We start from the raw sequence: 27771 nt of genomic DNA on the forward strand, positions 1-27771 counted from the left end.
ATATCCACATCCTGCCCCCCCCCCCCCATTAAGGAAATCATGGTAAAAAATTTCTCCAAAGCCAACTTCATGCTTCTGAAGACAGAAGTGGTGAACTTCATGACACTCATGCAGATGGACAATACAGTTATGACTACTGAATCCTACACAATTGCACTTTATAAGCACTTACATGAGTGCATGGATCATGCTATCCCAAACAGAACCAAGATGCTATCCTCCACAAAAAGGAAGCCAATCTGGTGGTCCCCTGCCATAAACAAACTGTACAACAGAAGGAAGAAACTGTTGCAAAAGAGAGTAAAATCCCATGAGTGGAGGAGCTCCCTGGTCAGCCTCAGTAAGAAGCTGCGATCCCTGATAAAATCCTCCAAAGCTAGTTACAAAAACAAAATCACCACTCATTCTAAAGACAACCACAAAGCATTCTATAGTTATGTCAAGAATCTTAATGGCAACACTCAGATCTGCTCTGAGTTACAGCACAATGGCACTAAATATACAGACCCAACTGATATGGCCAACATCCTGGCAGATAGGTTCAGTGCTAACTTTACCCCATCTCACCCCCTAAAGACCCCATCTCTATACTGGAAGAATGCAAAGTTCCTGTAATCACGGCTGCACAGGTAAAAACCACACTCTCCAAAGCCAAGAACACAGCATCCATGGGACCAGACAATATCCCAGGCTGCATTCTACACGAACCACAGAACGAACTGGCATCCCACCTAAGTACCATGTTCAACCATAGCCTCACCTCAGGCTTTGTGCCTGCTGAATGGCACACAGCAACGGTTATCCCACTCCACAAGGGGGGTGCCACCACGGACCCCTGGAACTACCGCCCCATTAGCCTGATGAGCCTGGTCTGCAAGGCCATGGAATGTATCATCATGGAACTTATGAACAAAGACATTGGTAATCTCCAAACTCTGGACCCCACCCAGTTCAGGTTTGTAAACGGCAGATCATGTCTCTAAACCTGATAGACTTCTTTGAAGCAGTCACCAAAGCCGTAGACAAGGGTAAGGTGGTTCACACAGCCTATCTAGATCTTGCCAAGGCTTTCGACACCATCCCCCACTCTGGAATTATAGATAAACTCACTAAACTAGGTATAAATCCCTATGTCACAAGATGGGTTGCCAACTGGCTCACTGACAGAACCCACACTGTGAAAGTAACAGACTCCAAATCCGACTTCAGACCAGTGGCAAGTGGAGTACCACAGGGTTCAGTCCTGGGTCCTCTCCTGTTTGGTATCTACTTCTCTGAAGTACAGGCTAACACAGAAGGTCTTTGGCTAATGAAGTTCGCAGATGACTGCAAACTAGGAGCCATAATCAAAACTCCTAATGATGTGGACATCCTACAAAAGCACCTCACTGAGACAGATGCCTGGTGTCAAAGCCATGGCCTCAAGCTCAATGCCAAAAAGTGCATTGTCATCCCCTTTGGTAAAAACTCTGTACCCATGAACTATAACATAGGCGGTAGTATACTTAACACAGAAAGTGTGATAAGAGACCTTGGGACACAGGTGGACAGTAGTCTCTGCTTTGATAATCACATCGCCACAGTAGTCAGGAAATCCTTCTACGTGGCACACCTCATCACAAAAGGTTTCTCATCCAGAAAAAAAGAGGTCCTTGTTCCCCTCTACTCATCACTCATTAGACCCATTATAGAGTACAACACCCCTTTTGGTATGTACCTCACAAGACATCTACAACAACTGGAAAGGCCGCAGAAATACCTCACAAAGAGGATTACCGGCCTCAAACAGATGCCCTACGCAGACCGTCTCAAAAAACTCCAGCTTTAATCCATCACATATCGCCTACTCAGAGGTGATCTCTGCCTAACATACAAAGCTATGTCAAACCCAGAGCTGTTGGACATGCTCCACTTAAAGAAATCCTAATCCCTCCGAGCTACATGCTCTAGGGAACTAAACCTTGCCACCACAATAAACAGAACATGCCAGAGGGATATATTCCTGTCTCAGAGACTTCCCATACTCTGGAATAAACTACCTATCTATATCAAACAAAGCTCCTCGTTAGCACTCTTCAAGAAAAATCTTGATGATTGGATGGGAAATAGGAAATTCACCCCGGGGATCACCTCTGTGGCTCTGCTCGATGGTGGCACAGGAAAATAATTTTCTTGGGTGACAAAAGCCAGGGTACCTTTTTGGCTGGGCTTGTACAGGCCCCAGGGTCGATAGCCTAGTACCTACCTTTGAACATATGAGCAAAGCTGACCCCATTTGTGAAAAATCTCTTCCATAACTTCTGAAATCAGCGACCACTCATGAGGCATCAAAATTGCTCGACTGAGTTTGTCTGCTATCACATTGGACTTCCCTAGGATGTGTGTTGCTACCAGAAAATCTTGAGAGTCCATCACCCATTTCCATACTCTTAAAGCCTCTCAACAAATTGGGTAAGATTTGGTTCCCCCTTGCTTGTTTATGTATCATACTACAGACGTGTTGTCTCATTGAATCGCGATTGCCCCAGTGGGAAGAGAACTGTGAAGTGCTTGCAATGCGTACAGCACTGCTCTCATCTTCAGAACATTTATGTGCAAATGGTTCTCATCATCCTGCCAAGTACCTTGGACTGTCATTCCCAGATAATGCCCCCCTCCTATCTGGGAGGCGCCTGTGGTTAAGACTGCATTTTCTTGAGGGGGAGCAAGAGGTTGACCTAAATGAAGTTGATCCGTATGTAAACACCATGTTAGATCCTTCTTGCAGGAGTTTGTAATGAGTATTTGGTGAGACAGGGGGAGATCCTGCATTGACCACTGGGCAAATAGTAGCCACTGAAGTACTCTCATGTGCAGACAGACTAGGGGAACTAAGAGAATGGTGGAAGCCATAGTCCCTAGGACCTGAAGGACTATCCTGGCCTGTACGTTGTCTCTCTTCAGCAAGAATTTGACTTGGTAGTGTAACAATTCTATTCTTTTTGTTGTCAGTTTTGCTGTCATGGTGGTTGAGTCTGTTTCTGAGCCTAAGAATACAATGTGCTGCGATGGAGATAAGGCTGATTTTTTTAAGTTTATTGTAATGCCTAATCAGGTGCACAAGGATAGAGTCTCGTCCCTGGTTCTGATTAGTTGGTGCTTGGTGGTAGCAGTGAGGAGCCAGTTGTCTAGGTACGGAAACACCTGGAATCATTGATGTCTCAGGTGAACCATTACCACTGCCATGCATTTGGTGAACACTCTGGGGGCTGTAGTGAGGCCAAAGGGCAGTGTTCGAAACTGAAAATGACTGGCTCCCAGCCGAAAGCGTAGGTGTCTTCTGGAGCGCTTGTCCATCTTGATGTGGTAGTATGTATCCTGAAGATCTATTGAGCACATCCAATTGTCTTTCCTGATAAAGGGAAATATTGACTGCAGAGTGATCATTCGGAACTTCGAATTTTTTACAGACTTGTTGAGTTTGCTGAGCTCTAGAACTGATCTCCAGTCCTCTGTCTTTTTTGGAACTAAAAAGAATTGTGAGTAAGTTCCGGATCCTATTCGTTTTGTGGGAACTTCTTGGATGACTCTTTTTTGCAGCAACGAGATGACTTCTGATATTGCACAGTCTAATTGAATGGGTGGCATGTCTGGTAGAGACCAGATTACCGGGGGATTAGAAGCAAAGGGACTAAGGTAACCTCTGGATATTATGGATTGTACCCAACGATCTTGGGAAATTTGTAGTCAGGCACTTAGATGCAGTGAGAGACGATTCCCGACTGCCTCCAGAGACAGACAGTCGGGCAACCCCTCAGGGGCGATGGAAGGGACAATCAGAAAAAGTATCTCTATCTCCCTGATGTTGCGGACTTCCTCTGCCATGATGGCAGTGTCTTCCGTTATATCCTCCCCCTCTGCCTCTAGGGGAGGATTGACCTTGTGCCTAAGGGAAACCTTTTTGGGATTTACAGAACCACATTTTCCCTCCTGTATGACCCTTGGGATAGGGTCTAGAAAGAAGGGAGAAATGGACTCTGACAGCAGATAAGGTTTTCCCTTCCTGCTCGCACCTGGTCAATGTCTCTTTTACCTGCGGTCCAAAAAGAGTTGAACCATCAAAGGGGAAGTTGGTAAAGGAAGACTTAAAGGATTCCATGGAGTTACATAGATGCATCCAGGAGTGCCTCCTAAGAGAAATTCCTGCTGCGGCTGCCCTGCTCACTCCATCCACTGCGTATAAAATCAGCCTCATGGAGGAGTTAGCTATAGATGTAAGGGTAAAGAGCTGTGCAGATACCTTATCCATGGGTCCAGAAGCTACTGAACCCTGAAGGGTGTCTCCCAACTCCTTCAGGAGATCCCTTTGAAGTTGAGTAAAATGGGACAGGTAATTCAGCGATCTTAAGGTAAATGCCGCTGAAGAGAAGGTATGCTTTCCATACCTATCCATCATCCTGGACTCCATAGGAGGATGGATATTAAAAGATGTCTCAGACAACTCCTTCTTCATGGCCACTGCTACCACCATAGCATCAACAGGAACTCCCTTAGAAAGAAAGAGCTTATCTTCTAGAGCAGTCATAAATTTATTTGGCCTCCTTGGGACAGGCTCCACTGTGTATGGGGAGGTCCAGGCTTTCTGGGATATGACCCCCCAAGAGCTGGTCATAAGGCAGTGTCATCCAGGATGTGAAAGGTCAGGAACCAAAGGCTTAAGGTACACCGATTCATCCTCAGCAGGGTTAGAGGACTTCTAATCACCCCTCTATCTAAGGATTTCAAGGATGTCAGAAAAGGAGACATCCTCAAAGGGGGATCTAGGGGACCCTTCTGACTCATCCAAATCAGTGTCTGACATGACAGACAGGTAAGTCAGTGTGCTTCTTCTTACAAAGTCCGTTTTGAGGAAGCTCCCCAGTGGGATAATCTGGTGAGGTCTCAGAAGAGGGGACACCTCCAATGGGGGCTGCTTGAGTCTCTGATTCCCTACGCTGAGGGGGTGGCAGGGGAGAAGAGGTTGCTGCCAGCTGGTGGTGGGATATTGGGTCCAAGGGTAGGGCTTTGGCACTGGACAAAGCTTTCTCTATTGCTTTGAAGGCCATTCCACCCCGCTCCGAGGATGACCTCCATTCACAGGAGATGGAAGGTCAGCTCCAAATGGGAGGGACAGGCTCCGAAGCAGATGTGGGAACCGAACTGAGTAGAGCTGAAGCACCAAGAGGGAGGGTCGGTTCCGAAGAAAACCCAGGATGAATATCCCTTTCAGAGTCAATCCAAGAGCATCGGCTTCCAGATTCCTCGGTTCCAGACTGAGCCGCAGAGGATAGAGCTATCAGTTCCAAGGAAGCAGGAAGAATTCTCAGAACTGAAGGATCCAAAAGAGAAGAACCCAAAGTGTTTGGCTCTAAGAGTGAAGCAGTCGGAGGAGCAGTAGTCTGTAGAAGGGGTGGCTCTGAAGCCTTTGGGTCTGGAAGAGCTAACTTTTTAGCCAGAGTTGGGTCACAGAGCAACCTCTGCATCACCCGCTCGACGTCCTCATCTGAAAGTGTCCTGGAAGAACAGGTGGATACAGAAGGAGATTTCCTCCTTTCTAAAATAGGAGACCTCAACGTTGGTGAAACAGGGTCGAGAATAGGAGAATGTCTCGATACCAAAGGTTGCATTGGCACTGAAGAAACTGATGGCACTGAGACAGTAGAAGCTGAATTAGAGCCAGAACTCCTTGGCTCTGACGCTTTAGACGTTTTCAACAGCACCGAAGCTGGAACCGAAGATTTTCTCTTTACAGTTTTGAGAGCTGTCTGACCAAGTTCCAGCTGTTCCTGGAAGGAACTGGTCATAATACCCCTGTCTATTAATTTACGTTTCCTGTCATTAAGAACCCAAGTACTGAAGGCATGGCAAAAGGTACAGGGTTCTAGTAAATGAGCCTCTCCCAGACAATACACAAAGCTAGTGTGACTGTCAGTCAAAGACATTTTCTGTGAACATTTGTCACATTTCTCGAAGCCCAAAGGGGGGTATTCCTTACATTCTCTGTCTTTCTCTTTGGACATACTGACAAAGAAAAAACAAAGCTAACAACAAATTTCAATAACAACAACACTAACTATAACTAACACTAAAGTTATGAAGAGAAGAAAGTTTTTTTTTTTTTTTTTTTTTTTTTTTAAAGGAAGAAGGGCTAACACACAGGGAGGAAAGGCCCTCTAATTTAAATGGGCAACTACGGCCCTCTAACTAAAACAGGCCATGCAATCCTAAAAAATGTGGAATAGTTGCTCAAGCACTCAAACAACAAACACACAGGTAACCACTAATACATATTAAGGCAGAAAGTGAAGAAAAAGGACAAGAAATAATAAGATTTATCAAAAAATCTACTACTTAGCCAACAAGCCAGTAAGGAGACAACCACGAAGCTTTCACAGCAAACGAGATCTGGGGAATTGCCATGAAAGCCTTGAGCCATTAAAAGCTCTTGAGCTTTAGTATCGGCCGAGTCAGAGCAGAGAATTGGCTCCAAACCCATCCAGCAAGAATTACGGTGAGATAGGACTACATAACATCAAGAAGTTATGTACTTACCATAACATTCCATATTTGTAGTCCATCTCACCTACATTCTTGCTGGATGGGTTTGGAGCCGAACCTCAGCTCTGACTCGGCCGATACTAAAGCTCAAGAGCTTTTACTGGCTCAAGGCTATCCCCTATCCCATGGTGCACCACGGTAATTCCCCAGATCTTGTTTGCAAGAAAGTAACTAAATACATAATAGTGATTATCTAACAATAACTATGTACATATAGACAAAAAGATTTTGTTTTAATATCCATGGCATATGGACAGACAACTATAACAAGGTCAGGCAGTACAATGGATAGTCCACCAGTTCCTCCAGGATACAGGAAGGAGGAAGGAGGGTGGGACACAAGAATGTAGGTGAGATGGACTACAAACATGGAACGTTATGGTAAGTACATAACTTTTTGATGTTATGTAGTCCTATCTCACTGTAATTCTTGCTGGATGGGACAGTGTCCCCAGCACCTTTTTCCCTGGTGGCTCAAGCAAAGAGACTCTTTAACACAGTGGACCCAAAGGATGACCTGTCCCGGGAGGCTAAATATAATTTACAATGAGTGACAAAGGTATGAGGTCTTGTCCATGTAGCTGCTGCATAAATTATATAAATTGAAAATTTGGATTTGAAGGCGTATGGGGCTGATACTGCTCTAATTGAATGGCCTCACCTTAGCAGGTAATTGTTTTCCAACACTTTTGTAAGCAAATGAAATGCAGTCTGAAAGCCATTTAGACAGAGTTACTTTGGAAATGGGCAAGCCTCTGTTTTTCTCTAAGAAGGAAGCAAACGATCCGATTTCCTGAAATCTTTAGTCCTACGCAGGTAAAAATGGAGAATTCTATGGACATCTAATTGATGCAGTCTGTATTCTGATTTATTACCATAATTGGGGAAGAATACTGGTAATTCAATAGTTGTGTTTAGATTATGTTCTGAGCATACCTTAGGGAAGAAAGAAGGATTAGTTCTTAGGGAAACTCTGTCCTTATGAAAAATAATATATGGAGGTTGAATGGTCAGAGCTTGTAATTCTGAAACCCTCGTAGCAGATGTTACAGCTATGAAGAACAATGTCTTCCAAAGCAACAATTTCAGGTTGGATGAAGAAGATGGTTCAAAAGGTGCAGAAATCAATGAGGTCAGAACTAAGTTTAAGTCCCAGGGCTCTAGAGGCTATCTGATTGGAGATCTGAGAAGGAGGACTCCTTTCAAAAAGGTTTTACATAAAGAGTGGGACATAATAGAATTTCCCATGTTCCCAAAATTATAATTTGAGATGGCAGCTAACTGAACTTTAATGGTAGCAGCTGCAGCTCCTTATTGAAAAATAGATGTGAGGAAGGACAGAATAGACTATATAGGAGCTGAGTAGGGATCTATGCCTTGTTTTGCCACCCAAATGGAAAACCTTTTCCATTTGCTGAAGTATAATTTTCTAGTGGAAGGTTTGTGAGAAGAAATGAGGATGTGTTTAACAGTGGGAGAAAGGGATACACACCTGGCTAATCTTGGAACTGGAGCAGCCATGCTGCAATTTCAGGGTTTGGATGATAGGATGGAACTGTTCCGATTGGTGAATCAGGAGGAAAAGTGTAAAGAAGTCTCGGAGGCCAATTGTGGACCAGGGCGTCCCTGGGTGACATCCCCGGGTGGGGAATGAGGGCAATGTAGTTGCTGCATTTGGTGTTCATGTACATGGCAAATAGATCACAGCAAGGTTGCCCCCATTTGCAGAAAATCTCTTCTGCAACTTCTGTTTTCAGGGACCACTCGTGAGGCATCAGAATTACTTGACTCAGTTTGTCTGCTATCACATTGGACTTTCCCGGGATGTGCATTGCTATCAGAAAACATTGAGAGTCCATTGCCCATTTCCATACTCTTTGAGCCTCTCAAAAAAGTGGGTAAGACTTGGTTCTCCCTTGCTTGTTTATGTACCACACTACAGACATGTTGTCTGATTGAATTGCAATTGTCCCGGTGGAAGAGAACTGTGAAGTGCTTGCAACGCATATAGCACTGCTCTCTTCTCCAGAACATTTATGTGCAAGTAGTTCTCGTGATCCTGCCAGATACCTTGGACCATCATTCCCAGATAATACCCGCCCCACCCTATCTGGGAAGCATCCATGGTCAAGACTGCATTTTGTTGAGGGAGAACAAGGGGATGACCTAGATAAAGCTGATCTGTATGTAACCACCATATTAGAGCCTTCTTGCAGGAGTTTGTAATGAGTATTTGGTGGGACAAGGGGAGATGCTGCATTGACCACTGGCCAAATAGTAGCCACTGAAGCACTTTCATGTGTAGATGGGCTAGGGGAACTAAAGGAATGGTGGACACCATAGTACCTAGAACTTGAAGAACTATCCTGGCCTGTACTTTGTCTTTGGTCAGCAAGAGTTTGACTTGATTGTGCAATGATTCTATCCTTTCTGGTGTCAGTTTTGCTGTCAGGGTGGTTGAGTCTAGGTCAGAGCCTAAGAAGACAATATGCTGTGATGGAGATAAGGTGGATTTTTTTAGATTTATTGTAATTCCCAATGTGGTGCACAAGGATAGAGTCTCGACCCTGGCTCAGATTAGTTGGTGCTTGGTGGTATCAGTGAGGAGCCAGTCGTCTAAGTACGGAAACACCCAGAATCCTTGACGTCTCAGGTGAGCCATGACCACCGCCATACATATGGTGAACACTCTGGGGGCTGTAGTGAGGCCAAAAGGCAGTGTTTGAAATTGAAAATGATTGGCTCCCAGCCGAAAGCGTAGGTGTCTTCTCGAGCACCTGTCCATTTTGATATGGTAATACGCGTCCTGAAGATCTGTGGAGCACATCCAATTATCTTTTCCAATAAATGGAAAAATTGACTGCAGAGTGATCATTCTGAACTTTGATTTTTTTACAGACTTATTCAGCTTGCTGAGATCTAGAACAGATCTCCAGTCCCCGGTCTTTTTTGGAACTAAAAGGAATCATAAGTTCCGGTTCCTATTTGCTCTGTGGGGACTTCTTGGATGACTCTTTTTTGAAGCAATGAGATAATCTCTAATGTTGCACGGTCTACCTGATTGGGTGGTACATCTGGTAAAGGCCGATTTATAGGGGGATCGGAAAGAAAAGGAATGAGGTAATCTCTGGAAATTATATTTTGTGCCCATCGATCTTGAGAAATTTGTAGCCAGGCGGTTGGGTACAGTGAGAGATGACCCCTGACTGCCTCCAGAGATGGACAGTCAGGCAACCCTTCAGGGGGTGATGAAAGGGCTGATCAGAGAAAGCATCTCTATCACCCTGGTGTTGCAGACCCCCTCTGCCAAGAGAACGGCACCTTCCATTATAACTTCCCCCTCTGCCTCTAGGGGAGGGTTGACCATGTGCTTGAGGGAAACCTTTTTGGGATTTACGGAACCACATTTTCCCTCCTGTGTAACCCTTAGGATAGGGTCTGGAAGGAAGGGAAAAATGGACTCCCACAGCAGATAAGGGTTTCCCTTCCTGCTCGCACCTGGTCAAAGTCTCTTTTACCTGAGGTCCAAAAACAGTCGAACCATCAAAGGGAACGTTGGTAAAGCCTTGAAGGGTTCCGTAAAATTGCATAGATGGATCCAGGAATGTCTCCTAAGAGATATTCCTGATGCGGCCACCTTGCTTGCTCCATCAGCTGTGTAAGAAATCAGCCTCATGGAGGAGTTAGCAATAGAGGTAAAGGTAGAGAGCTGCAAAAATACCTTGTCAGCAGATCCCAAAGCTACTTAACCCTGAAAGGTATCTCCCAACTCTTTTAGAAGATCCCTTTGTAGCCTAGTAAAATGGGACAGGTAGTTCAGCGATCGTAAGGTAAAAGCCACTGAAGAAAAGGTACGCTTTCCATACCTATCCATTGTCCTACCTCTTTATTAGGAGAATGGATATTTGAGGATGTCTCAGATAACTCTTCTTTGTGGCTGCTGCTACCACCATAGCATCCACAGGTACTCCCTTAGTTAGAAAGGTTTTGTCTTCTGGAGCAGTAATAAATTTATTAGGCCTCCTCGGAACAGGGTCCACTGTGTCCAGAGAGGTCCAAGCTTTCCGAGATATGACCCCTAAAAGTTGGTCATATGGCGGTGTCACCCAGGAGGTGGAAGGTCAGGAACCAAAAGCCTCAAGGTACACTGATTTATCCTCAGTAGGGTTAGAGGTCTTCCAATCACCCCCCTGTCTCAGGATCTCTAGGATGTCTGCAAAGGGGACATCCTCAGAGGGGGATCTTGGGGACCCTTCTGACTCATCCAAATCAGTGTCAGAAGTGACAAACTCGGGAGAGTCAATATGCTTCCTCTTGCAAACTCTTTTCCAAGGGACCTCTCCAGTGGGGTAATCTGGAGAGGTTTCGGAAGAGGGGACACCTCCTATGGGAGCTCCTTGGGGCTTTGGTTCCCTATGCTTAGGGGCAGGTGGGGGAGAAGAGGCTGCTACCAGCTGCTGGATGGATGTTGGGTCCAATGGCAGGGCTTTAGTTCTTGACAAAGCTCTCTCTATCGCCTTGAAAGCCTCACCACCACACTCCAAAGAAGACTCCACTCCGAGGAAGTGGAAGGTCGACTTTGAACTGGAGGAGTAGGCTCAAAAACGGATGTGGGAGCCGAGCTCAGGTGAGCCGAAGCACCGAGAGGGAGAGTCGGATTGGAAGAAAAACCGGGGTGACTATCCCTTCCGGAGTTGACTGGAGAGCGTCAGCTCCCAAACTCCTTGGCTCCAGAATGAGCCGATGAAGTTAGAGTTATTGGTTCCGAGGAAGCAGGAAGAGTTCTCAGAACCGAGGATTCCAGCACAATATGACCCGAAACATTAGACTCCAAAAGCAAGGCAGTTGGAGGAGGAACAGTAGACTGAGGATGGGTCAGATCCAAAACCTTTGGGTCTGGAGAAGCTACAATTTTTGTCAGCGCCAGGTTACAGAGCAGCTTCTTCACCACCTGCTCTACATCCTCAGATAGTGTCCTGGAGGAATGGGTGGAGATAGATGGAGATCTCCTTCTTTCCAAAATAGGAGAACTTCATGTTGGTGAAACTGGTTCCAAAATTGGTGAATGTCTCGACAAAGATGATTGTCTTGAAGCCGATGAAACAGACGGCACCGAGACCAAAAAAGCAGAATCAGAGCCAAAACTCTTCGGCTCCGTCGCTTTCGATTTTTTTGTCGGTTCCGAAGTAGGAACCGATGGAGATTTCCTTTTTTAATTTTTAGAGACCATCTGACCTTGTTCCAGCTGTTCTTGGAAGGAACTTCTCATCAGACCCCTATCAATAAGTTTCCTTTTGCATTCATTAAGAACCCTGGTGCTGACCACATGACAAAAAGTACAGGGTTCTTGCAAATGAGGCTCCCCAAGGCAATACAACGACATTTTCTGAGAACACTTATCACACTTTTTAAAGCCAGAAGGGTGGTGTTCTCTGTGTTCTCTATCCTTATCCTTTGATATTTTGATTTTTAATGAAAAGGAAAAGGGGAAACAACTACAACAATAATAGAGATATTAGTATAATTATATAAATTTTAAAAGTAGGAAGAAAAAAGCACACAGAAAGAAGGCCCTCTAATTTAAATGGGCTACTATGGCCCTCTAACTTAAATGGGCCATACAATCCTTAAAGAAAGGGACAGGGGATGCTAACACTCACTCAATCACTCCAGATAATAAAGGAAAACTATTATTAATATATATATATATATATATATATATATATATATATATATATATATATATATTTTTTTTTTTTTTTTTTAAAGAAGAAGAAACTAGCACACAGAGAGGAAGACCCTCTAAGTTAAATGGGCGAATATGGCCCTCTAACTTAAATGGGCCATACAATCCTCAAAGAAAAGGACAGGGGATGTTAACAGTTGATAAAGGTAAAAGTAATAAAAGGAAGGAGTAAGAAATATAGGCAAAAAAATATCAAAATTCTACTTAGCCTACGAGCCAGTAAAGAAGACAACCTCGAAGCTTTCGTGGCAAACGAGATCTAGGGAATTGCCGTGGTGAACCATGGGATAGGGGATAGCCTCGAGCCAGTAAAAGCTCTCAAGCTTTAGTATCAGCCAAGTCAGAGCTGAGGTTCAGCTCCAAACCCATCCAGCAAGAATTACGGCGAGATAAGACTACATAACATATAAATTTCATTCCTGTCTATATTCAAGGGCAACTTAGAGCTATGGATAGGATACAGAAAATTTACCACAGGACTGCCCCCTGTACTACTGATGGACAGAGACAGCTCCTAAATGCTTTATCCCATGCATGGGTCTTCTCAAATTATCTATTACATGATCCTAGTTATTCTCATTAGGTGTAATATATAATTATTGACCATGGGATGGGTAAGGCCAATCTATAACAAAATGGGATAGGTTATTTTGAACACAAAAAGGGAAAATGGCTAGGCTTAAAGTGGCCTGCAAGGGCAGCTAGCCTAGTATTTACCTATGAACCTATAAAAGTAAGGTAAAAGCATATGCTAATTAAAGATTTACCATCACAATCTTGCAACACACTTGTGCGAGTGATTACTTACCTGACTTTAAATGCCGTAAAATTTAAATTCCAAATGATTACATAACCAAAAGTGGTAGTACAGGAAAGTCAACAGCCAGGAATGTCGACTTTACCGAATCTACCGGGACTTCCAGTTATGTCCTACTAAGGTTTTACAAGGGGGTAAGCCACCCTGTAGCCCCTCACACCCCCTGCTATTTATATATACAAACATATTTATATATACAAACTCCGAGATCGCACTAAAGTGTGGGGAAAGGGTAAATTTCCCAATCCCCACTACATTCAAAATGGTGAATCCACAACAGCAAATGCTAGTGTGGATTCAAACATTTAAAAATCAATGTTGCGAAACCTTGGGAAAATTACATTCGACATTCCATGATTCGAATAACTGTCTTCCAACATTTTGATGGTAAACCCTAATTAACTACATACAATATATACAATGTGGAAGGGATGTCACATGTTAGTGTAGGGAAATAATGTGAGGAAGACAAAGATACCTGACTGGTAAAGGGAGAGTAGGGGATTAGGTAATGTGCCCAGAGGGAAAGCATTTGCAAATTGACTTGGACTTGAGATGATCTTTAAGCTAAGCATGAAATGATGGGTACAAGATGAAGTCTTTAGCAGAGAGAGATTCACAGAGTTTGGGGCCTAAGATGTAGAAGGCATGGTTAGTAGAATGAAGTGTGGTTATGTGATATTGAAGACGTGGACCAGAGTAGTTAACACGTCTTAGATTTTATATAGGGGAAGGTTGTCTGAAGAAACTGGAGACAAGGGAAGGATAGGAGTGTTCTTTCAGGAACTTGTTCGTGGAGTATCTAACGCTCCTGCAGGCCGCATTGCTTCGTTTTCCTTGTCCGAATGGATGGGCAACACAGGTGCTTTTTCTTTTTTGCCTACTAATGAAGTTAATACAACTGAGTCTAATATTGGGCAGCAAGGTGCTCAGGTCGAGAATTTGGCTGACAGATTAAAGGTTCTTGATAGGAAGTTACTTAAATTAAAAAAGCTCCAATTGGAGTCTGCCTACTTCCAACAGTGCTTAAATGAGCATTTAATTCCTAAAGGCCTAAGGAACTGTTTTTCACCTTCAGGGCTTTTGTTCGATCTTCCTTTTTATACAGATCTTAAAAACCTGTTTCAGGAACAAGGGGTGCAACTTTTACAACTTATTGTAAAACATTATTCCTTACATATTTGTAATCTTATTGAGGAAATTAATGTTCTTGATACAGCTATTAAGGTTGACACTGACTTTTTACAATTTAAATACGATTATAATCGTATTTTTGTTAGTATAGATGCGCTACTGGAGAAATTAAGGAATAATAAAAATAAGAAGCTTATCAGAGACAGGCTTGCCTACCAGCAAAAGAAAGCTTACCCTAATTTGGAGATTAGGGTTTTGGACCACGGTCAATCTACTTTTAATGATTCTGGTCCTCCTATTGATTGTGGTGGAGAGGAACTTGGGCCTGATTCTTTGGCAGAATCAGGTGATGTTTTCAACCCAGTGGTGAGGAGGAAACATAGAGGTATGGCTAACCAAAACCGGAAGAATGGTCAGTCCAAAAAGGGTAGTTACCCTCACAACAACGGAGGGGTTTTTTTAGGGACATGGAGCAACAAGGCAAACATGGACAAGAAGACGAACAGATTCAATTAACTTCTATTCCAATGCCTATTGATTGCCCGGTTATTGACATTCCTAAGATCATCACTAACCAAAAAGGTGACTTTAAGATCTATAACTTTTCCACAGCTGTTATTGAACCTGAACTGGTGGACTTATTAGCGTTTGGCTACACTTTTGTTCCCTCTTCTACTGGCAATTTAGCCAAGGCTATTATTGACTTAAAAATTTTTACTCGTAAGCTGAACCTTAAGCTGTTTTTTAGTGATCATGTCACTAATGCGCTGATGGGGCTTAAAATGCCTAGTTCATTTAACCCACCCTTGCATGGCAATTTGCAATTATTTGAAACTATGTGTGAGGTTGATATTAGGCACCTTTTTTCATCAACACAGGGTAAGGTTGATTTTTCTAAGTTTAACATCACCAAGGAGCAAGCAGTAGGGCTCCGCCACTTGAGTGAATTGCCAATACGTGTTATCAAACCTGACAAAGGTGGAGGTTTAGTGATTTTTGATGAGCCTGACTATAGGGAAAGGATGCTCCTTATATTAAACAGTCCAGCTTATGGTGAGGCCTCTTTAAATGAGGTTAATGTCTCTCATGGTAGAATTAGAGGTTATTACAGGGATTTATATTTGGCAGCGAAGATTGACATTGATGTGTATAACTTTATTGACATCTTTCCAGCTAAAATTCCTGTGATGTTTGGCATCCCTAAGATCCATAAAGATGCCTTAAATCCTCCCATGAGAGCCTTAGTCGATGGTCGTTCATCGATGACTCACCCTTGCTCAAGATTTATTGATAGCATTTTGTCAAAATATATTAAATTGATTCCAAGCATCTGTAAAGATTCATGGACATTCTTGAGCAATATTAATAAGATCCCCTTTGATGGTCGCAATAATTTTTTAACTATTGATGTTGTCGACCTGTATACCTCCATTCCGCACTTAGAAGCGGTGGAATGGATTGGGGCCTTGCTGGCTGAATTGGGTGCACCAAACCTTGAAATTAATTTGGTTACTGAGTTGTTAGAGATTGTCCTTACATCTAATTTTTTCATTTTCGACAAGGAGGTTTACTTGCAGAAACAGGGAGTGGCCATGGGCTCCCCCTGTGGTGCAAGTGTTGCGAACCTCTTTGTCGCTTATTGGGAGAAACACTTCCTTTTGTGTATTCCTGAGTTGTCGAAGTATATTACTTTTTACACCAGATTCTTGGATGACATCTTTATCCTTTTTAAAGGTGAGGCTAGTAGCGTGGATGAGTTTGTTAATGTCATCAATCAAACGACTATTTTTTTAAAGTTTACCTTTAAATTTTCAACAACAGAGATAGATTATCTTGATGTCAAGTTGGTCAAAGAACATAATGTATTAACATCATCGATTTATAGAAAGCCGACTTATTGCAATTCATTTTTGCATTTTTCCAGCTCACACCCTTTTAGACAGAAGAGGTCTATAGTGAAGGGTCAGTTTGTTCGTGCGGTAAGAATGTGTAGTACCTTGTCTGACTTCCTTAATGAATGTTCATTTTTGAAGGATATGTTTTGTAACCGAGGGTATCCTGCCCAATTGGTTGATGATTTATTTAATGAAGTTAATTTGAAAAGGTACGAAGGCTATTTCAAGCCTCTCCTTGACCAGAATAATCTTCCAAGAGTCGACACTCAGGATGTACCTTCTTTAGATGAGGACAATCTCTCTTTTTCTGATGCTCAGAACCCTAATCACATTTACGGTGATAAAAAGTTTAATCTTAGCTTTATTATTACATTCAATGTTAATGCTTCAGCTATTTTGTCAATTATTAAAAAGAACTGGCATTTTATTTCCAGTTCAGCTGACCTTTTGGAGAAATTGGGACCGTCCCCTTTAGTGGTATTTAAAAGGGGCAGTAACCTTAAGGAACTGTCACAAAGAAAAGTGCCCAATTTCTCTTTTTGTAGACAAAAAGGGACACAAGTGCGGCTCTTGTAATTATTGTAAGTTCATCAGACCTGGTAGTTCTTTTCTTATTGGGAATAGAAAATTTCAAATTCACCACAAGATTAATTGCCAAACTTGTTCTGTTGTTTACGCTGCTTTTTGTGTTTGCTGTCCAGCTTTCTATATTGGAAAGACGGACCGCAAACTGAGGGAGCATATTTATCAACATATATATGCAATAAAGAAAAACAAAGGTGATAATGCGCTGGCTAAGCATGTGGATAAAAATCCAGGGCATGCTTTTTGCTTTATGGGTATTGACCACATACAAGGAGGCATTAGGGGTGGGCCGTTGTCTCTGATGTTAGAGACCCGTGAGCTGGAATGGCAACTTTCTTTGGATGCCTTCAATGCTCCGGGGCTCAATGAAAACTGTAACATCACTGCAGTTTTAAAATTGCATAGTTACTTGAGATAAGGGTTTTTTTTACCTTGTCACTATCATACTAATCGTATGTTTTAGTGGATCTATTTGTTGAATTTAGAGTATATATTCTCTCACATGTTTGGTTGAGGATTTTTATTCTGTTTTTAGTGGTAGTTTAAACTTATTTTTACTGTGTTGTCAGCATTTCTGTATTTTCGTAAGGTTTTGATTAGTAATGTGATGACAGGTTTTATCTGTGTTGAAGTGACGTATTATTACCACTTCCTGCTTGTTGTATTTAAATTTGCGGTGAATGGTTGTGTTTTTTATCTGAAGAAGCTGCATTTTTATTTGTGGCGAAAACGCTTTTTCGTAAAAAATAAAACTGCGTTCATTCATATATATTTTTTGGAGTCTGCTGGTGTTCTCTCTTGGGCTTCCCGTTTGTGTTTTTTTATGTAGAAGGCATTGTTAGTAGAATGAAGTGTGGTTATGTGATATTGAAGACGTGGACCAGAGTAGTTAACACGTCTTAGATTTTATATAGGGGAAGGTTGTCTGAAGAGACTGGAGACAAGGGAAGGATAGGAGTGTTCTTTCAGGAACTTGTAGAGTTGGGATCCAAGAAGCAGATTGGCATGATATTGGACAGGTAGTCAACTGGCTTTATTAAATGTGATACAATGATGCCAATTCCTAGGGGAGAGCATAATGAAGTGGAAGGCAAGGTTGCTTATAGTTTTGATGGTGGAGGAGTTTTTCTTGGATGCTGCTATAACTAGATGAAGTCCACATTCAAGCTGTGCTAGTAGATTGCCTTTGCCTATGGCATTCTTGACTGGTCTGGAGAGAAAGGGGAAAATGTTATAGGACCAAAATAAGGGAGAACTAATTTTCTTCCATATTTGTTCCGGGTGAAAGTGAAAGTTCAGTCCAGGATCGTCACATACCAAGGTATTTGAAGGAGACGACTTGATCGATGGGATTGTCAAGATGGTCATGAATAAAAAGTGACTGAGAAATTTTCTGCCATTTAGGGGCGATACCAAACAGCATTGTGTTAGTTTTGGAAGTGTTCAGAATTAGTTGTTTGTCATCAAACCATTTGATAAGAGAAAGGAGGTCACCTTGTAGTTGCTGTTGTATGGCTGAGGAGGTCAGAGTTGTTTAAAATAAGACCATGTAATCAACATAAATTAAGAGATAGAGAGATTGAGATAAGAGAGTGCATGAGAGAGAGGATGAGGGAGGTCAACTGGTAGTTTATTAATGAAAATGAAAAAAGAAGGGGAACCAGAATGGCGTCCTGAGGGACTACTTTAAGGGGAGGGATGAAAGCATAAATTGTGTTCTGAAACTGAACAGAGAAGTACCAACTGGAAAGATAATTTTTAAACCAGGGAGCTGTATCTGAGCTAGTCCCAGTTTCAGTTAGGTAATCTAACAGAATTCTATGGTCACCCAGATCAAAAGCTCTGGTGAGGTCAATAGAGATGATCCCAGTGAGGAGGCTTTTGTCCATAACTAGGATGATGCTAATAGTAAGTGTCCAGAGTGTTGTAGAAGTGCTCCTACCAGCCCAAAAGCCATGCTGTTATGAGGATAGTAGATAATATAAGGACATGTAATGGGTGAGTTGAGTGTAAACTCATTTTTCAAAGATTTTACCAAGTATGGGAAGAATAGAGATGGGATAGAAGTCAGTGAAGTGGGATGGGTTAGCATTTTGGGAGGGTTTAACAATGGTTAATTTCTAGATATTAGGCATAATGTTTTAGCTTTGTACCTCATCAGACACTTGCAACAACTGAAACACCTGCAAAGGTTTCTAACCAGGAGAATTCAGAGCATGGATACTGATCGTCTAAAGGCACTGTCTCTGTATTTAGTCTCCTACAGGCTGCTGAAAAGGGATCTTTGCATGGCTTACAAGACATCCTGAGACCCAGCCTTGATGGATCTGTTGCACTTGTGCAAAACAAACAGTACCAGAAATGCTAGATCCAGGGACCTATACTTCACTTCTGACATAAGCAGGACATGCTGGAGAGACAGATATGTGTCCCCAAAGGATCCCCACACTATAGGTTACCCATCCAACTAAAACAGAGTTCATCCCTAACCCTATTCAAATGAAACCTTGACAACTGGATGGGATATTATAAACTTACCCCTGGTCTGGCCCCCGTCCCTTATGGACAGAGGCTGTCAGGAAGAAAAGTATTATCCTAACACACAACCCTACAAATCCTTAGTTATCTTCCTGTACTAACATACCCCCACCCCCCACAAGATGCCCATGATACTCAGCACCCAAATGGTTTGGGGTGTGCAGCTAGGCTGGTAAGAACTAGTCATTAGCCTAGTAATAACCTATGACCCTATGAATTATGAATGATACAGCTCAGGCAAATAATATGAAAAAGTAGATGGCATCTATATTGGACTGCCAGCCACGCAGTTGTCTTTAACAAGATGGAACACTGCTGTGGTGTATATCTTCCATAGCTTGTGTCCCATTAACAGGTATGTTCTGTTTCAGCACACCTGACAGTTTTGTGCTTTGCCTGATACAGAGTATGAACTGATCACATGCTGTACCACATAGCCCAAACTAGCCTTATCATGGCAGCTACAATACTATATGAATTATTATGGTCTGCATGGTTCTGCCACATTTGTTTCATAATATATTTGTGAGTTGTCTTTCTTATGCTAAGCTATACTGGTCTCAGTGTTCTTTGAGGGGCACTGCCCAACCCTATGGCTGGGGTTGGAAGGGTAGTGTAAGCATGACCTGAGCAGCCTCACAATCATCTTGCATAGCATGTCACATATAAGAAATATCCTGCTAACCTTGTTAACAGTGTACTACAGTATGCCTCCTGAACTGCCAAGATATAGGAAGCATGTCTTGAGTAGTTCAAAGACATGTTCCACACTTGCATGAGTCTGGCCGAAAACAAAATTTTAATAATGTTCTGCTTATGTTTGTAGATTGATGCTGCATTTGTGTCAAGAGACATGGCTTAAAAGTATACTTCTCATAACCTGCAATAAATTATTTTTTTGAGGAGATACTGCATGTCAAGTTTACATACAACGATTTATGCATTAATGGACAAACTGAGTCCTATACTTACCATCTAGAAGCTTTTCTGGAAAATCACAATACTGAAAGCAGACATGGAGGTTACCTGTGTGCCACATGTTTACATCATGCACACTGCCAGCACGTTGAATGAACATGTTTAGTCACTCATGTCTTGTATGCTTACATCTTGCACACTGCTGAAATACTGAATGAGTATGGCCAGTCACCCTTGTGCTGTATATTTGTATCATGCATAATCCTAACAAATGGAACAAACACCTTCTTTTACTCATGTGCTGTATGTTTGCATCATGCACACTGCCAACATGTTGAATGAACATGTTCAGTCACCCGTGTGCCATATGTTTGCATCATGCACACTGCCATGTTGAATTAACATGTTCAGTCACCCTTGTGCCATAGATTTTTATCATGCATACTGCCAGCATGTTGATTGAACATGTTCACTCATGATGTGCCATATGTTTGCTTTATTATTATGTACACTGCCAGCATGTTAAATGAATATGTTCATTACTGAGCCATTGGTACTGCAGAAGAATGGGCAAGTCAAACATTGGAAGTCCTACTTGTTGATATCAATAGCAAAAGGAGTATCTTGTAGGTCAATACGGGTGATGTTGCTTTTCAGTGGTTTGTATTAGTAATCTTTCAGAAGGCCTGGAAGTACAAGTTTGTCATTTTGTTGATGGCACAGAGTTACTGAAAGGCTGCGGTTATATCAAATAATTCATTTAATCTAATGTCTTAACCTAGTACCGGTTTTTATTTCATCTCAGGCCCTGCTGAGTACCTATTACCCTTGATGCCAATTCCTCATCAACTTAATCATAGCTGTGTAGAATGTATTCTCCATCTCCTCACCAAGTCTCCTTTACTATGTGGCAAGTTGTACATGGGAAGGAAAGACATAGCAGCCTCTCCAACCAGGGAACAAAGATACTTAGAGTTCCTGTCTAGCTGTCCCCCTCATGTAATATACCTAGACAGCCTAAACTAGATGCTTGTTTGTTTGTTTGCTTGTTTATTTGATTAAATGGGCAATTAAGCAAGTGATAAAATATTTTATACAAGAAAACAACAATTTGGTAAAATTATAGTGAGTAAAGTAGCAAATTGCATTAAGGCTGTCATTAAACAATGCACTACAGTGAATAATACAGCAAAGGCAACATTAAAACATAAGTAAATCATGATAAGAAACACATCTCATACTGTATCTCATACATACATTATATGTAGTAGAATGAATAATAAATACAGCTACCTAAATAAACCAAAACCATTAAATAGACTTTAAAAAATAAAAGAGAAAAACAATTCAAATGTTTGGGCATAAGGGCAAACCAATGGAAAAGGGGAGATAAAACAGGTACAAAGTACTGGCAAACAAAGGGCCCTGTAAGCTAAATTGTCAAACCTTTGATATGCTGGAGAAAACAACCAGAACATCTAATAAGTCAACCATGGCTGTTACTGATCTCGTAGTCTCCACTAGGCAGGGTTGCTACCATTTAGGTATTTTTCTGAGTGGCTGCTATTTGAGTACCTGAGTTCCCATATATTTCTGAAATATTACATACTGTTTCATTTGGATTTCTAAGTTTGAGTCGTGATTGGTAATAATTGTTTCTTTTAGTTGTTTTAAAAATCAACCAATGAGGTATGAAATGTGACCCTCAATAAATAATCAGTTTAAACTCAATCTTGTTCATGTTTGCATCTCAACAAAAGTATATACCACTGTAATGGTAAACCTCAGTAAGAAGCTGAGATCCCTTATAAGATCCTCCAAAGCTAGCTACGAAGACAAAACCGCCACTAATTCTAAGGACAACCACAAAGCATTCTATAGCTATGTCAAGAATCTCGATGGCAACACCCAGATCTGCTCTGAGTTACAGCACAAAGACACGAAAACACAGAACCAAATGATATTGCCAACATCCTGGCAGATATGCTCAGTGCTAACTTTACCCCCCCTCCCTCACCCCCTAAAGGGCCCATATCTATACAGGAAGAATGCAGAGTCCCTGTAATCACAACTACGCAGGTAAAAGCTGCACTCTCTAAAGCCAAAAACGCAGCATCCATGGGACCGGACAACATCCCAGCTGTGTTTTACATGAACTTCAGAACGAACTGGCTCCCCACTTAAGCACCATGTTCAATAATAGCCTTGCATCAGGCTTTGTGCCCACTGAATGGCGCACAGCAACAGTTATCCCACTCCACAAAGGGGGAGCCACCACTGATCCCGGGAACTATTGACCTATTAGCCTGATGAGCCTGGTCTGCAAGGCCATGGAACATATCATCATGGAACTCATAAACAAAGACATTGGTAACCTCCAAACTCTGGATCCCACCCAGTTTGGGTTTGTGAAAGGCAGGTCATGCCTCCTGAACCTGATCGTCTTCTTTGAGGCAGTCACCAAAGCCGTAGATGAGGGTAAGGTTGTTCACACAGCCTATCTTGACCTCGCCAAAGCTTTTGACACCATCCCCCATTCTGGAATTATAGCTAAACTCACTAAACTAGGTATAAATCCCTACATCACAAGATGGGTTGCCAACTAGCTCACTGACAGAACCTACACTGTAAAAGTTGCAGACTCCAAATCTGACCTCAAAGGAGTGACAAGTGGAGTACCACAGGGTTCCATCCTGGGACCTCTCCTGTTTGGTATCTACTTCTCTGAAGTACAGGCTAACACAGAAGGCCTCTGGCTAATGAAGTTCGCAGATGACTGCAAACTAGGAGCCATAGTCAAGTCCCCAAATGATGTGGACATCCTACAGAAGGGCCTCACTGAGACAGATGCCTGGTGTCAGAGCCATGGCCTCAAGCTCAATGCCAAAAAGTGCAGTGTCATCCCCTTTGGTAAAAACTCTGTACCCGTGAACTACCACATAGGCAGCAATCTACTTAACACCGAATGTATGATAAGAGACCTTGGGACCCAGGTGGACAGTAGTCTCTCCTTTGATAGTCACATCGCCACAGTAGTCAGGAAGTCCTTCTACGTGGCACACCTCATCATAAAAGGGTTCTCATCCAGGAAAAATGAGGTCATTGTTCCCCTCTACTTGACACTCAATAGACCCATTATAGAGTACAACGCCCCTTTTGGAATGTACCTCACAAGACATCTGCAGCAGCTGGAAAGGCCGCAGAAGTACCTCACAAAGAGGATTACTGGCCTCAAACAAATGCCCTCAACTGACCACCTCAAAAAACTCCAGCTTTACTCCGTAGCATATAATCTACTCCGAGGTGATCTCTGCCTAACATATAAAGCTGTGTCAAACCCAGAGCTGTTGGACATGCTACACCTAAAGAAATCTCAATCCCTCTGAGCTACACGCTCTCCGGACCTAAACCTTGTCACCACAATAAACAGGACATGCTGGAGGGATAGATTCCTGTCACAGAGACTTCCCATACTCTGGATCAGGCTACCCATCTATGTCAAGCAAAGTTCTTCATTAGCACTCTTCAAGAAAAATCTTGCTGAGTGGATGGGAAATAGGAAATACATCCCGGGAATCACTTCTGTGTCTCTGCTTGACAGTGGCACAGGAAAATAACTTTCTAGGGTGGCATAAGCCAGGAAATCTTGTTGGCTAGGCTTACATAGGCCCTTGGGCCGATAGCCTAGTACCTACCTATGAACCTATAAAGTCTAAACCTTCATTTCATACAAGCAAAGTAATGGGTCAATCTTCTGGTTATCCTTGCTGTCTCCTGTAGTAAAAATACAAGTATACACAGTTCTGGTTTCATCACAGTACAATGGCCTTGAGCAATAAATGGATTCAAGAAAGTATAAATTGCATATTACAGGAAAAAGCATGCAAGTTAATATTTCCTTTTTATTATCATTTCACTGTGATTTCCTCACTCTTTCACATTCATCAGGTAAAACAGTTTCAGCAAACACAGTGATTACTTAAATCAATAAGAACACAACAGTATGCCTTTTTCAATGGTCAATGTTTCCTGAACTGCTGAATTAAGCACAAAGGTTATTTTTTAAGTTCCCACTACCATGGCAATTAATTAAGAAAGATAAGCAGCACAAGTTTAATCATAAAATGGATTGAGCAAAGGATATGCCTTTTGGCAGGTTTTTGCCTCATCCAAAATATGCACAAGATACTGCTGGAGACAATTTCTCATAGGCTCTAGGGTCTCACAGACAGTTACTAGACATGTGATGTAGAAGACCACTGGGAAGCCTATCTCAGTTTTCCAGCTGCCCAAAGCCCAGTTTGGTTAAGTGGTTTGCTTAAAACCACTCAGTAGGGTACGGTGGCTGAGGGAACCAAACTCTGAACTACAGGAAGCAATTCATTAGCTATCAAAACTTAAATCCTGTCTGATAATTGCCAGACTAAAATTTAGTATCTAAAAGCCACTTACTGAATGTAATGAGGAGCTGGAACACAGCTTCAGACAAGGTCTACTGAGGCTTAGACTTGTGACCACCAGGTTAAAAAAACAAGATCTTAACCCCTTCACTACATAGCTTCCATTCTACACTTCATCTTAGCCAAAATTCTGATTGTTTGTTGTTAATATTCGGTTCTGTGAAGCATATAAACTTGTTTATGCAATTGTGCAGTTTCTCTCTTTGTGTCACTCTTGGGTTATGAATGAAAATGGTCCAGTTTTAGATCATGCCACTTTCTTAACGGACTTACTTAACAAAGCAAAAGTTATTTAATACAAATAAATACAATTTTGCTGTGCTTCATTTTCTATATGAATTTAAGAATTTGATATAGATACAAACCTTGTAGTACATCGCTGATAAAGAGTTTCATTGAATACATGGCAATTGTGTTTACAGTCGAAACATAACTTATCGTGCACCAGCCATTCTCAGCAATCAAGATTCTGGGACTGTTATATTCCAATTTAATCCAGTTTAATATTGGCCTTATATAATGTGATTCCTGTAGACCCTGGGCATTTTGCAGTTTATTAAAATTATTTGGACCAAAAGAAAGTGCAAAGAAATCTGCAGTTCCCTTGACATAATTCTTTTCATCAGGAGTAAGTGTTGGGATCTTCATAAAGCTTTCATTTTTAAAAATATTTGGGTATTCACCATCTCCAAAAATTGGTTGTGCAAACCATCCCAGCATTTCATTGATAGACTGCTGGCATTTTTCTGTAATCTGTCTTTCGTTGACTCCCCTCACTTGTGGTTGAATCCAGTGAGACCCCAAGACTATGGAGATGAAGCCTCTCTGACTTGGACGGAATTTGTCATTGTAGGTGTGCCATACTTTAGCATGAGCCTGTAGGGGGGAAAATATTTTCGATTAAAATAGCAAAGGTTTTTTCTGATTGTGCATTTTTTGAGCAGAGGTGTAATAGAAGTATATTAATGACCTGTATTATTTTGCTACCTGGTTTACATTGATTTAAACAAAGACTCTGCATTCTACATAGTGTGCTATAAAGGTCAAGTAGGGCTGGGAAAGGAAATGTCTCACTTTCCTAGACATGTTTCCATCAAGGTAAGGATTACTGGGTACACATATTCTCATGTTTCTTCACAACTGCATACTTGTGTTATAATGTACAATAACTTCCAACACTCACCAGCATGACAGGATGAAACATATCACATGAATATGCCATTAAATGAAATGAAATTAAATTTAAATCAATGGGACATTGTATTTAGATACTGATTAACTCTTTATCAGATATCAGTAATATCCAGTGAATGAGCACAAACTACATTCCTTCCACTAGGACACATTAACTTAGTCATATGCTGACCAGAGAACTCAATGCTATTTATGTTAAAAGTACACTGTAAATACAGCAAGCCATAGAAAATCAGTGACTAAACTATCTCTGTACAGAAGAATATCACCTTTCTGCTGCATAGCTGATTACAGCAGAAAGAGTTCATTCCCCATCCACAAAATATGAACTGAAGGCACACTGGATATTCAATCAGAAATATTTTTTTCTAAATAGCAAATATTTCAGTTCTGCTGCCATGTGTGACTATTGAACAGAAATGCATTTGTCAACATCAGATTCAGAGTCACCAACAGGACTGATAACTGAGTACTACTAAAATGATAAAATGTGAAAAAAAATGTTTTCTAGTATGGATAAAGCTGCCACACTTGTTATGCCCCCTGTAATCTTAGACTTAATTCAAATAGCTCATAGGTCAGTGCATACTACGTAAAGTTAAGCCCTGGACTGTAGCAACCTAGGCTGAAAACAGCAACATTTAATGTCAGAGAGGGATAAAGAGAAATGTACAGACATAAACAGCGACAGACAGTGACAGAGAGAACGTTTTGCTAGTTGCATGTTGATGAATCAGGAATCAACAGTTATATTATCTTCCTGTTCACTGCTATGTTTGTATTTACATTTTTTGCTTCCTATTTTCTTCTTTTTCACACTGTTTTCTTGTCACTCAGTTTTAATTATTAGCCCCTGCCTCACACTAGTCTCTTCTGTGGCTGTGACTAAATAAGACAAACTAGAAATGTGGCTTCTTAAACAGAAGAGAGCATCTGCTGATGCAGTTGATGAAATGTACATATCTTGCAACTCTTTTGCTACGCTTTTTCTGGGTAGTCCATCTAGCGTGATACTTGCTAATTGATAACTAGCAGTTGGGTAGCGTTCGAAAGACATGCATGCATAAATGGGCATGCCTTCGTTGAAGGTTGGGGTGTCGAGCTGGCACCTCGGCATTTCGTAAAAATCTACTGCCAATCATTAGCGGACCGGAGTTCAGCTATGGCGACCCCTTACCGGGAAAAAGCCGAAAGACAAACAAAACAAAACAAACTTTAAACTTGGCTGATTTTTATTTCTGTATACAGTAGACTCCCTCTTATCCTGTCTCACTGGGACCAGACCTTAGGCTGGATAAACGAATGGCTAATTAATCAGAAAATGTATACAAAATAGCATTTATAGGTTATAAATCAGCTAGAATAACAGAATTTGTGCTAGTATGCATTTTTCTAATGAATATGAAGTATAAAACTCAAACGTCTGTCATTATTTAGCCCAGAGGAGATAAAAGTGTTGTTCTTCTCTGTTGTCTTTTGGTATGGCTACAGCAGAAATTTGAGGGCCAGTTAAAGAGAAGCCGGGTAAGAGGGAGTCTACTGTATCTATCAGTGCCATGGTTTGTCTTAATCTATCCTCAAGAACATATAGTGCAAGCTCACTGACTACAGTAACAGTACTTCCATTCAAAGCTATGCCACCTTCTAGTTTTTATATTTCAGTAAATAAATGAATAATTACCCCCTTTTAAGGTCCTTTCTTCCACTCCTTAAACCTCTGTTCTGTAAACTCCAAGCTACCCACCCCTTCTTGACTGATGTAGGTCCTTTTCTGTGGAATGATGTTCCATGCTACATCTTCCTACAGATATGTTCTGACATCTTTCAAAGCCTTTTCCAACTAGCTTTCAATTTATCTGTGTTTCTTCCCTTCAGAGTAGTGATTTCATATCTCTGCATTCCCAATGT

The 27771-nt window shown here is 41.7% G+C and overlaps 1 protein-coding gene across 1 annotated transcript in view; it reads right to left on the bottom strand.

The window, feature by feature from the left end:
• KLB (klotho beta) overlaps positions 1-27771 on the bottom strand; it is a 556186-nt gene that overhangs the window by 290211 nt on the left and 238204 nt on the right. The window contains exon 2 of the mRNA XM_044062936.1: positions 25035-25545. Coding sequence (XP_043918871.1) covers positions 25035-25545 — 511 coding nt within the window. The remainder of the gene's footprint in view (positions 1-25034; positions 25546-27771) is intronic.

Source organism: Protopterus annectens, chromosome 2.part1 (genome assembly GCF_019279795.1).
Source record: "Protopterus annectens isolate FY-2018-M chromosome 2.part1, PAN1.0, whole genome shotgun sequence".
NCBI lineage: Eukaryota > Metazoa > Chordata > Ceratodontiformes > Protopteridae > Protopterus > Protopterus annectens.